The 13354-nt window shown below is 39.0% G+C and overlaps 1 protein-coding gene across 1 annotated transcript in view; it reads right to left on the bottom strand.

The window, feature by feature from the left end:
- Positions 1-6428: 6428 nt before the first annotated feature.
- C13H1orf105 (chromosome 13 C1orf105 homolog) overlaps positions 6429-13354 on the bottom strand; it is a 47261-nt gene continuing 40335 nt past the window's right edge. Inside the window, exons 6-8 of the mRNA XM_058309314.1 lie at positions 12762-12829; positions 10364-10431; positions 6429-6785 (exon numbers count right to left, since the gene is read on the bottom strand). Coding sequence (XP_058165297.1) covers positions 6634-6785; positions 10364-10431; positions 12762-12829 — 288 coding nt within the window. The 3' untranslated portion in view covers positions 6429-6633. The remainder of the gene's footprint in view (positions 6786-10363; positions 10432-12761; positions 12830-13354) is intronic.

Raw genomic sequence — 13354 nt, 5'->3', positions numbered from 1 at the left:
GACAAAGAAACAAGACGCAGCAAATGGACACCAAGAACAGACAACCAGGGGAGGGGGGGAAATTAAATAAATAAATAAATCTTAAAAAAAAAAAAAAAAAAAAAAGATATACTGTGGACAATATGGGCAATTTGAATATGGACTTAGTGTAAATAACCATAAAGAATCAATATGTATTTTTTGTTAGATAAACTGAGGGTATTATGTTTGGAAGAGACCTTTATTTTTTGGAGCTGCAGGCTGAAGTATTTAGTGGTAAAATGTCATGAGGTCTTTGTTTTAAAATGGTTTAATAGGTACATGAAGGAAATGTGGCAAAATTGCGACAATTGTAGACTCTGTGGAGGATGTATGGGTGTTCATTATGTTATTATTTCTGCTTCTCTGTTTATTGGAATGTTTTCATAATAACAATGTAGATTTAAAAAGTGGCCCTTGGGATTCCCTCACTTGAAGGGAGGGCTCTAGGGTTGTGCCATGGGTTTGGTTCCTGACCCTGTTCCTTTCAACACTGATTGCTGCATTTTGAGTGACAATGGAGCGGGTCCAGAGGAGGAAGACTGGGCTATGTCCTCCTGGCCAAAGGACCTGAGAGTCTTAAGTTACAGAGACTAAGGAGAACATGGGCCGTGCCAACAAATATTTCATATGTATTGTTTGTGCAAGAGGAACTAGTCCTGCGTCGGCACCTCCATAAAAAAGAACAAGGTGCACTTGTTTCAATAAAAGGAAGATTTTTTTCTGAGCTGCCCCGGGGAAGGACTGCATTTCTTAAATGGAGAGCATTGTGTGAAACATTATTGCTTCTGTCTGATGACAGGAGAGCAGGAAGAACAAGAGAAAATGCTTTGAGAAGTTTAAAATGCCGCATAAGCATGAAGCATGTTACTATTTGCCAGTCCTAGCATTTCAGTGGCAAAACTTCCAAGGACCAGTGACAAAATTTATTCTTTGAGCTGAACACTTGCCTGAACTTTACAGTATTTCAGGACTGTGCTGCGTGTGTCAGGAAGACAGTGTGCTGATAGTTTATCAAGTTTCCAACTCCAAAGCTAGATACCCGCCTCGCAACTTTAAAAAGATTTTTTTGTTTCTTTTTTTTTTCATCTAGTTTTGTTTTGGAATCAGTGAAATATTTGCATGGTTCAAAATTCAGAGAGTAAATAAGGGTTTACTATGAAAAGTACTCCCCTCTTCTGATCACTTCTGTCCTTTAATCACTCAGTCCCACTCCTCAGAGCCAACTAATGTTACCAAGACCTCTTTATAGTTATTTTAGGCATATCTTATTTTGTATGCAATTTTCTCAATATGGAGCCTGGGAAGTAAGTGTTTTCTGGCTCTCTCTGGCTACATGACTCCCCACAGGGTGGTCTCTGCTGCATGGGACTAGCTGAGAACAATCCCAATGTAGGAAGAAGTTTTCCTCGAAACATCAAATATTGGCTAGTGCCTAATTTCACTTTTCTGCAGTTGACTGCCCAGGCAGTTAAACATCTTGCCAAAGATTTTACAAAGAACAAGAGCTAACATCCTGTGTGGGTGAATGTGGCTATTTCTCCTCTGACCAACTTTCCTGTCAGGGTCACACAATTGCGTCTTTGTTCCTGTCCAAAGAGCTGGACGGTTGGTGTTATGGAGAACGTTACTGCTGTAATCACTGAACATGTTTACAGTAGAGAGTATCTTGTGCTTGTTCACATACTGACCTGTACAGCTCTCTGTGTGTGTTATTTCTCCAATTAAATTGTAAGTTCTTCAAAGGTAGCGTCTTAACACCTGAATCCTTTATATCTTCTCAGCCCCAAAATCAGGGTTGTTGGTTCAATTGGTCTCTTATTGCTTGACATGCCTAGTCTAGGAACAGACTTTTCTTCATTCTAAGTATCTTTCAAGTATGGGTCTGAGTAGCTCCTGTGGGGGGATATGATGTCAGCATGAGACCTTGTTCTTATGCTCAGTAAGTTATACATTTTTCTAGAGAGATGAGTCACCTGTAGGAAACAGGGACAGTAGAAAGTGCCAAATTAGAAATGGGCTTGAGGGGCGCATCATTGAAAATCGGATTGCTCATCTAGTTTCCCCCAGGGGGTAGCTACATTTTCTCTATTTCTATAGTTTTCTAATTTAGCCTTGATTCTTAAGGATTAGTTTATAGAGAATATAAATATTTTTAAGTTTTATTATAGAAATAAGGCCCAGGCTCTCTCCTCATCTTGGAAATCTGTGTTTTACTGGGCAATGCCCTCCTTACCCCTAAGACCTCATTCTACTTAGGGCTTTCCTTAGAACAAAGATTCTTAACCAGGGGTCCATGGAAAGATTTCAGGGGGTCCGTGAGCTTGAATTGGAAAAAAAACGACTTATTATCTTTATTTTCTCTGACTTCTAACTGAAATATAGCATCTCCTTCACTTATGAATATCTGTGATGAATTATAGTAGTAGTCATTTCATATCACATTACAGTTGTTGCATATCTCAAAAAATTGTTTACACTCATCCATATTTCAAAATTATGGTAGTTGTTAGACCTGACGCTAGTTGAGTGTCATAAAACTATCTGTTGCTACATTCTGAGAAGGAGTTTGTAGTTTTCACCTGACTGGCCAAAGGGTCTGTGGAATAAAAAAGGTTAAGAACTCCTGCCTTAGAAGGAGACAAGGTAATTCTTCCAAACTTGTTTTACTTCTGCTGCTTGGAGTTATATGATTCTAGGACATATTCATGGTGATGGGTAGTTGCAATGTAATAACACAATGCCCAAGGGCCAACAGACCTCATAATGAGCCTCCCTTGAACTTTGCCAGGGAGTCAGGGACAAGCAAAAGACCCGTGAAACTAGGCAGAGTGGCAGTGGAGGCCCGCACGATTTTCCAAGGTGAAGGTGGGACTGGATGTGACAAAGGCCTTCAGTTAAATACCTGAAGAGTTCATTGTTTTTAAAGCTACAGCATGGCTCTTCTTTAAGTGTAGCATTTCTTTCTTTCCCCAGAAGTAAAGGAATTGTGCTGACAGATTGGTTTAAGTTCCCTGTTGGGGTGAAGGAAGATGAAAGAGTAGGAGTAAATCTGACTCATGTCTGTTGATTTTTTACTATAATAAGAGTAATTATTTTTTAAAAAGGCAAAATCAGACTTTAGCTTGGAAAACAAAAGAATCTACCAAAGATTATCCATTTTGTAAAATTAATCTGAACTGTAGATAACTTTGAAAATGAGAAATAACATTTTGACTAGATTTTAATAGTGAAGAAATTGTCCTGGCCCATTTATGAAACATTTTGGGATGAAATTTAGAAACATAGAGCAGATAAAATAGTAACTGTAAACCCCAATTATGACCTCCAAGGATTCAACTCAATACAGGGAATTCTCAATTTAGGAAATTCCTCCATTACTCTCCAGGATTTGCTTGCATCAGCAACATGAAAAAGAGGTTTACCAACTGGCTAACTGTTCAACAAAGCAGTTGATGGGGCATCACTCATGAGCTAAGGCCACACTGGACTGTGGCTAGGCCTCAGATTCTGGGAAATGAATTCACACTAACTGTAGCAGTTTGGTATAGTTATAAATTCCAAAAATAGATATAGATTATGTTTGTAAACTGTTCCGTACCTGGGCATGACTAAATTATGATTAGGGCTTTGATTTGACCATGTCAGTAGGCTGTTGAGTCCCCGCTGCTTGGTGGGTGGAGACTTGCTGATAAAAGGCTCGGCAAAAGACAGAGTTTGAGGGTTTTCTTAATGTTGGAGTTTTGATGTTGGAGTTTGATGTTGAAGTTTTAAGCTGGAGCCCTAGGAAGTGGAAAGAGAAGCAAGCCCCAGAAAGAGAGGAATCCTGAGCCGGAAAGAAGCAAGCCCTGAGAAGAGAGGAACCCAGGAAGTCTGAAGCCTTGCAGATGTCGGCAGTCATCTTGCTCCAACATGTGAAAATGGATTTTGGTGAGGGAAGTAACTTATACTTTATTGCCTGGTATCTGTAAGCTCCTACCCCAAATAAATACCCTTTATAAAAACCAACTGATTTCTGCTATTTTTCAACAGTACCCCTTTGGCTAATACCCTAACCAAAAGCAAATAAACCAACAAGCCATTCATATAGAGAATGATGGCACAAAAGGAACTGGAATCAGTGTGCCAGCTCATCTACCCACTTTATCCTCACTGGGACACAATTTGAGAAACATAATTAAGATTAAAGGGTTGTTATAATAAATTGGTAACCTGAGCAAAAGGAGGTAAATGATGCTAAAAGTCAATATCATCAAACCTTGGAAACCTGCTTTTCTCTTCTCTGTACAAACCTCTGCCAAAAGTACCAGATTACTCAGGCAGGTGAGTTAAAACATCCTGGCATCATTTTTTCAGGTGAGCTGAAAACAAAGTTTAAATCATATGGATCAGAAGTTCTTCAAGGGTGTTCTGAGGGCCCAGTGAGTCTGAAATCTTTTTAAGGGTGTTTGCAAGGTCAAAATTTTTTTCATAATATTTCCATGATGTTATTTGCCTTTTTTTCCCTTTCCTTCTCTTACAAGTGTACTGTAGAATTTTCCAGAGTTATAAGATAATATAATCACTCTGGCAGCTAATGGAAAATGTGCTTATGTATTCATGTGTTTTTAAATTTTCTCCTTAATTAATTAATTAATTTTAAAATTTCTTTCCCCTTCCCTGCCCCCCCCATTGTCTGCTCTCTGTGTCCATTCACTGTGTATTCTTCTGTGTCCACTTGTATTCTTGTCAGCGGCACCAGGAATTAGTGTCTCTTTCTTTTTGTTGCGTCATCTTGCTGCATCATTTCTGTGTACATGCAGCACCACTCCTGGGCAGGCTGCCCTTTTTCTGTGCAGGGCAGCTCTCCTTACGGGGTGCACTCCTTGCACATGGGGTTCCCCTACATGGGGGACACTCCTGTGTAGCATGGCACTCCTTGTGTGCATCAGCACTGCACATGAGCCAGATCACCACATGGGTCAGGAGGCCCTGGGGATCGAACCCTGGACCCCCCCATGTAGTAGGCGGATGCTCTATCAGTTGAGCCAAATCCGCTTCCTCCTCCTTAATTTATAATGTAATAAATATCAGTAGCTATAACCCGCATTTTAAAAGACTTCTTTTAGGGCCCCCAGTATTTAAGAGTGATAAAATCTCCTAAGACCAAAAAATTTAAGAACTGCTCATACAGATCATCATTCTCTGTCACCAGACAAGGATACCAGCAAACACTACAAGGTCATTCTTTCTGGTAAGATTCTGGAAACACCCTAGTACCCAAGATGAAGGCATTTTAATGAGACTAAGGAAGTGTTTTCTCTCAATGGTCACATGATATTCAGATTACCTCAAAAGCTTCAAATAATCGTGCTTTGGAGCATGTATTCCCTCTAATACCTTTTGCGTAGGTGCCCCAAATCCTTTTACTATATCTTAATTTGCCAAAAAACCCAAAATAATAACAACAAATGAAGAGAGCAGGGTCATCTATGATGTGTCTGCCCTGTGGCAACCATCTGAAATGGAATCAGAATCGATGCACCCAGCCTTCTCCCTGAAAGGAAATAGGCATTGCCACTGGAGCGCTTGAACTGGGGTGAAACCAAGAATCATAGTCTATCACGAATACAGGGTAACCAAGCAAATTTTTATGTTGTTTGTTCAAGAAATGAGGTCTATTTATGCACCAGGACATTTGTTCACGATTTCTGAAGACCATTCTTTAAATGGTCAGCACAGAGGTTGGTTCTCACAACCTGGCCCATATCCATTCAGTCAGGGTTCTGGAATTTCTCCAAGGCTATTGCCTCCCAAGGGATGGAAGGGGCCTTTTTATTTTATTTTTTTTAATTTTTAAAATTTTAAAATTTTTATTATTATTATTTTTAAAGATACCTAGATCACACAAAAGGAAGGGGCCTTTTTGAAATAGTCTTCCCCAAAGCAGGGCACAGAGAATATGTTTTGCAAGCCTACAAGCCTAGAATATTCCTTTCTCTCTCTCACATGGGTAACACATAGACTAAGCCAGAACTGGAGGCAAACAGCCTCGCACTAAAGTATCTGAACTACAAAACACAAGCACTTGTTATGGATTTGAAGGAGCAACGATTAGTTGAACATTTGATGAAAAGGCACAGTTCCTGTCCTCAAGGGTTGCAACAATTAATCGCTTGTCATTTTCCCATTATTGCGTCACAGTAATCTGTTATCTACCAGATTTAACTGACAGAAATAAAGACACAAGGATGACCTTCATTCTTCTTCCTCACTGTTTATTGGCTGAATTCACGAGGGTCACTCTGGGGCCATCTCGGGCCCCTTGCCCTGAAGGAAGAGCTGAAATATTTTAGAAGCAAAAATGTTGCCTGTTATAACACAGATAAGAACATTTAACAAAATACTTACAACGCTCCATTTAAGTCAATGAATCTTTTTAATCATGTAAATTACACACTTTGTCTTTGTGAGAAGTGGGTGAGAAGGTAGTGTCGTAAGAGGTAGAATATCAGCAAATCTGAGTCATCTTTTTGGAAATAAGAAGAAATTAATGCGTAGAAGGCACCAGTGTCAGAGATTGGCTTGGCAAGTGGTTTTCTCTTTGGAAATCTGAAGGGTGACAAGCTCACTCACTCATTGCCTCATCATCTTGCTGACTGGCTCCTTTCTGGACAAGGAAGAGAGTTGCAGTTGTGTCTCCTGCAGAGTTCTGTAGGTCTCTGAGAGGATTCCATGGAAGGCAGAGGTCCTGGGACCCAGAATGGGCAGTCTGTAGTGAATGCTCTCTAGACAACAATGGAAAAAGAAGGACAAGGTATGCTTATATTCTATCCTTAAAGAAACTCAAAATACCTAAAGACTACCAAAGACTTCTTCAACTTTATATAAAAGATTGAAAATTCACATAAGAATTCCTTTGAATACAGCTACCTTTCCCCCACAACATCTAAGTTTTCACAAATTTTGTCAAAGAGGTCAGAAAAAAGTACTTGGAAACACAAAACGCAAGTATTAGGAGTTATTGTAGTTCAATTAAAATGAAGATAAAGCATGTCTGGGCTTGTACTGGGAGTCAAAGGGAAAAGAGGATTCAATTCTCTGTGAACTTTTCAGGGACACATATATAATTCTGCCTTTAAGAACAACCAACACCTCCACTCTGATCTTACAAAGGGCAGTAGGGAGGAAGTATGTGCACTTCAAAACGAACCTTCATTTCATGAAATAATTTATTTTAGGGCTCCTTCAAATCCTTATCATCCTAACTTCTTCAAATCTGATTTTATTTACAAGAAGTTGGTTAATATTTAACTTTTCAGGAAGACACATTGCTTGAAGGAGAGTACATCTGTGTATGAAATAACACTTTCCCATTGGGAATCTCGGAATGACTAAGAGAATTGGAGCCCTGAATTCTCTGGCAGAAGCTCCTCAGTCTAGCTGAATGAGAGATGTCATGGAGCCTTGCAAACTCAGGATCCAGTTCAGTCTCATCGCTGTAATGAAGAGGAAACAGAGGTCCAGGGCCACAGGCACTGATGGACTAGGAACCAGAATCCAAATCTCCTGATTCCTCACCTACTCCTCTCTGTCCCACCATTGCATCACTGCCAGGTGTAGGCCCAAGGCAGGGGGTCAGCATCTGTACCAATGCTTATTGAGGCTAGGGTCTGTGGGTGTCATGGGACTTTTCGCTCAATGCAAAGATAAATGAAACCAGAAGGAATTCTCATTACTAGTAGAGATAAGCTATCGCCATTCACCTGCTCCTCATTAAGAATTATTACTATTATGTAAGGTTTAGGAGAATCTAGAAAAATGCTAGAAATCACTATTGTGACCAAAAAAGTGAATTAGACAACTATTGGCAGTAATGTTTGACAAGATGAGTAAGCCTTGTAGTATTTGCAACATGTCCACAAGGAACACAGCACAAGTAGGTGGTAGCTTCAGCAATAAGCAATAAGTGCTACAGTGTGAACATGTCTACACTTTACAATTCAGTGGGGTTGGGGGAGTGTCAGGGGTTTTTCTGAGTTGATCAGAGGTGAAGGTTACTTGTGTTGTCAGGCTCCTGGTGGGGCAAAATACTACTTTGGTTTTAGGGTGGGAACATGGATGCCTAGAGAGTTTAAACAATTTGGTCAAGTCTGTACTGTGAGAATAGGATCTGAACCCAGGTCTTTGTTCTTTGGTTAGTGCTTTTGCCATGACCTCAGAGAGCATCCAAAAAATCAAGGCACAGCTTGAAAGGGTCCTAACTGCAGTCAACATGGGTCTACAAAGTTTGAGTTTCTAGCTACTGCCACAACCATGTCCCTACAGCTTACCTCCAGGGTTGCTGTCCAAGAGTGGACTCTATAGGCAAAAACCAAGTCCATCCAAGAACATAATGTGCTTCTCCTATGTATATCAAGTCTAGCTCTTATATTGCAAATTGAACTATACATCTAGGGCTCACAAACTGGTGAAAGGCATCTTGTTACATTGACCTCCAGGACCAGAAAATAAAAATTGATCATTGTAGCAGTTTGATATTATTGATGAATTCCAAAAAGAAACATTAAGATTACGTTTATAAACTGGTCTGTCCCACCAGGCATATTACAGTAATTTGGATTCAGAAGTTTTGCTTTTACTTGATTAAATAATAATTAAGACTTTGATTGGGTGACATCAGTAGGATGTTGAGAAACTGCACCACAGAGAAGGGTGTTGGAGTTTTGGTGCTGGACTTTTGATGTAGAGCCTGGGGAAGTAAAGACACGGAGAGAGACAGAGCCAGTTGCCTGATAGTCTATAGCTGACTCTGTGGAGAAAAGAGAGGAACTGAGAGAAATGAATTCCAGGAAGAGAGGAACCCAGGAAACCTGACGCTGGCAGACATCAGTGGCCATCTTGCTCCAACATGTGGCAAAAGACTTTGGGGAGGGAAGTAACTTATGCTTTATGGCCTGGTAACTGTAAGCTCCTACCCCAAATACCATTTATAAGAGCCAACAGATTTCTGGTATTTTGCATCAGCACTCCTTTGGCTAATCATAATGGAAAATAAGCATATGATAGTGTGTGTATGTGTGTGTGTTTGTGCATGGGTGGCTCTTTCCCTTGTGAGGTCAGTCCTTAAAAAGTTCAAGGGAAAATTGGAGTGAATGTGTGGCTGGTACAGAGAACCCTGAAAATAACTGCACATGCTTGTCACCCAATGTTCTCTTGGCTTCAAGAGAATGAAGTAGTAGTAGGTCAGAGAATGGCAGGGGACTGTGGGGGTTGGGTAGCTTTCCTTGGGTGGATGTTTTTAGCTCTACACTTTTCTTTCCACTTTGGCTAAATGAGAGTCATAGACCAGACCAATATTTTCAGATATAAGAAAGGATTCATTGGGACTTGCAGTCTTTCACTCCACTAAATGATCTCTCCAAACCTTAGCTCTTACCCAAGTATTTGATCCCCCCTTTTTGGCACTCTCCCCTCCACAACGTGTCCTCCATCCTCAAATTTCCTTCCTAGATGCTATTTCAGTTCAGTTATGGCTCTGGCTCTCCTGCAACCCCCCAGCATAGAGCTTAGACCTTCTCATTTGTACAGAGAAGAAAGTGATCTTGATTTTCCATATTGTGTATATCAAATGCTAGAGAAACTTCAGATGGCTTCAGGTAATAATATGGGAACAAATTAGAAGACGGACAAAGTCTTTATGGTGACAGCCTGTGCTGCACTAAACCCTTACATTCTATCACCCCAAAGAATGGTCCACTCCCATCGTAACTCAGTCCAGTATTAGCTTCTCTAAGGGATGAGATTTAGGTCAAGCTGGAGACAGAGCCTCTATTCTTTTTTCTATCAGTAGCAAGTGAAAATACAAACAATATTGGGTGGCTGCTGGGAGAAGGCAGGTATTTTCAGGGAACCTGTGGGGTGTAAGTTCTAGGACCTTGGTGAGGCAATGGCAGGGATGTGAGGATGCAGTTCCCTTCCCACCTTACTTGGGACCATCAGGCCTGTCTGTGGAGGGACTTTTATCTAGTTTGTGTTCCATGTCTATGGAAATTTATCAGCAAGTGGATTATGGAACTCTTTAGGAGGAATGAGGCAGAACCATAAAACCTGGAGAAAGCCTGAGCAGAAACATGGCATGGCTAAGGGCAAGGGATGTCTGAAGAAAGGACAGATGGGGCTGGAGTGAGTAGTGGGCTGTGGGCCAGTCAAAACATGCCAGAAAAAGCAATATATGAGAGAGAAAGGGATAGGAAATGGGAATTTGCTCTGAAAATTTAGAAATTATTTTAGGGATTAAATTTTTCATTCCATCACCCTGGAATTGTAATGTCACCCGCTACAAGTATTCCAAAAGAAACCAAACCTGTCAGAATATCATCAGGGGAAGATCTGGGTACAGTCTGGACTTTTGGTGGATGAATGCCCATCATCCTGATTGGAAGAAGCAAGCAAACACATTAGTTAATCGGCTAGGGCTTGCTGGAAAGAAATCAGTATTTCTGCAGTTTAAAACACAGGTGGGTTCTTGAATCCAGCACCTGTTAACCCTGGCGATTAGGCCACTTTGCAGCTGTGTGAGGTGACTGGTCCAGACCACTACTTGTCAAGCTGTTTTTATTTATGGTATTTTCATGGATTTCAAGAAAACCTTCATTTTAAACAATCTTTTAGTCCACTGTCAGAACATTTATGGTCTGAAAATAAATGGGATTAAGTAATAAATCTTTCAATTTCCAGGAAAAAAACACAACTTTTCCAGTTCAATAATCTTCCCTTCAAGAGCAAAAGTGAGAGAAGATTTTGGCGAGAGCCTCCCAATTTTACAGAAAAATATCTTTACTACATCCTATTTCTTCTAATGTCCAAGTCTGTAAAGATGAACCTCATTCAAAATGTATATGAAACCAAACCATTTCTACATTTGTTTAAACTGCTTAGTTCCTAAAAATGGACATATCTGTAAATTTTGATGGCTTTTTAAGGCTCTACATTCATTTCATTTCCATAAAAATCTTCCAAGACTATTTTTCATTTTGCTCCCCCCACCAAAAAATTAGTCCAGTCAGTTAATTTTCTTAATTCCTATTGGAGTACTCATTGGTACTGGGAAAATTAAAAGAAAATCCCTCTATTACCCACTTTGGGCAAATAGGCAGGTTGTATTTGCAATGTTGAATGGTTTAAGCTATTCCTATACTGTAATTAAACAAATGTCTCTCCACCTTTTCATTCTTTCCTCCCTTCCTTCTTCTCTTTCCCTTTTTCTTTCCTTCCGGTCAACAAATATCATTGTAATTCCTGCAATGGCTATATTTAAAGTCACTTTTTAAAGAAGTGTATTGTTTCAGGAGGACAATTCCACCTGCCTATATATGCAGTGAGACTTAAAAACTATGACAGACTTTATAAGCTACAAACAGAATCGAATCATGACCTTACAGTCACAATGCAGACTTATAAGATGTTCTCAAAAAGAAGTAGTGCCTTTCCCTTCATAACACTGAAAATAATGACCAATCTTAGGATACTTTTGGTTGGTGTTAACATGATTTGGAGATTGGCTCAACCCTTGGATCTAGCTTTAAAGAGATAAGAGCTATTTAAGAGAAAACCTACTAATGATTCTGGAATTTGGGAGTTTAAATTACCAAACTAGTAAGATAAGATGGGGCAACAAATTTCAAAGTCTCTTTCATAGAAGAGTGAACTTTTGCTCAGAAAATCCTGATTTTAAAATAGCTTTTAATTCATTTTAAATTCATAAAGAATATTTATTAGAATTACTTTTATTGCGATCTGATAAAAGAGCTCTTTAGTTTATAGAGTCATCACCAGTAAATGCAGTTAATGCTGGAGCCTGTAATGCCCAAATATCCATTTTCTCCACCTCACTGTCTACCCGCACCAGGTACCTGATACCTGGTTTCAGTGCATTTGAATCTACATCTCAGCCTTGAACAAATGGCCCTGAGTTCATAAAAGGAATCAGAACACCTAATGCTATGCAGCATAAGGCAATAAAAAGGCCTATTTATTTTCCTATATTGTTGCTCTCTTTATAAGAAAATAATTAAAAGATTGCCATTAGTTCACACATAACTTCTCAGGTTGGTCAAATAAGGTTGGCTGTGTGTCGACATTCCAACTATCTACTGCAAGGCAAGTCTATCTACCTAAGCGATATCGAAGGTGAGTACATGCTTTGATTTTTTTTAAATAAAGTAAAAATTAAGTACTTCTTCCCTATTTGATTTTTAAATACAGAAGAAACTTTGATTATTTGTAACCCAACTAATCAGATTTCTGACTGGAATTTATTTCTGTTGCATTCAATCTTGACAAGAAAGCAGAAAATGACAACAAAACAAACTGATAACAGGGATTTAGTTATTAAAAAGTAGCAGAGGATGTTCTGGACTCAGGATGGATTATGTGTAATCTCCCATAACTTCTGAATTAGATTTGTCATCTACATGGAGAATTCGTATTTAGTTCTGTCTGAGTTATCAAAGAGGTTTTGGAGCCTATTCCTTATACTGTTTTTGTGAAGGTCGAAAGGAAGATAAAACTGTCTACAGTAGTTTCAATAGTTGTTCAGGCTAAAACTTTTTTTTTTTGTTAACTATGTTATCCAGAAAATGAAACCAGTCAAGAAGCCCATTCCATAAGCATTCTTACTATATTTCTCAAGTCATTACTTGCATTCTCAAACAAATATAATCAGAATTAAAGTCATGTCTCAATTTAAATCGCTGACTTACCTTTGATTCATAAAATTCTCAAAGGATAGTGTCAGATCATTTGGGAGTATCATAACTCTTGGTTGTATCTGAGGAAGAGGAAGAAAGTTTCAATTAGAACACTGCCCAAAATGGCATTCTGATATATGTAAATAATGTACAATCTTAGCAATTTCAAGTTACATTTAATACCAAAGTCATTCATACATCTTTTTTAAACTTTTTTTATTTGAAATAACTTCAAAGTCACAGGAAAATTGCAAAAAAAACACAAAAACAATACAATGAACTCCAATATACCCCCTCACACAGATACCAAGATTTACCAACTTTTAGCATTTTGTGACATTTATTCTATCATTCTTTCTATCTCTCTATAACTCTCTATATCTATCTATCTATCATCTGTCCATTATCTAAACATTTGAGAATAGGTTGCATACATCATGCTCCTCTAACACTTAACACTTCTAGGTGCATTTCCTGAAAACAAGTACATTCACTATGTAACCACTATAAATACAGCTATCAAGTTCAAGATAATTTAACCTTGATATAAAGCATCCAGTCCTTATTCCAATTTTTCCAGTTGTCCCAATTATGGTCCTTTTTTT

Source organism: Dasypus novemcinctus, chromosome 13 (genome assembly GCF_030445035.2).
Source record: "Dasypus novemcinctus isolate mDasNov1 chromosome 13, mDasNov1.1.hap2, whole genome shotgun sequence".
NCBI classification, from domain to species: domain Eukaryota; kingdom Metazoa; phylum Chordata; class Mammalia; order Cingulata; family Dasypodidae; genus Dasypus; species Dasypus novemcinctus.
Note: the sequence above shows the minus strand (reverse complement) of the source record. Positions and strands in the feature narration are given on the sequence as shown.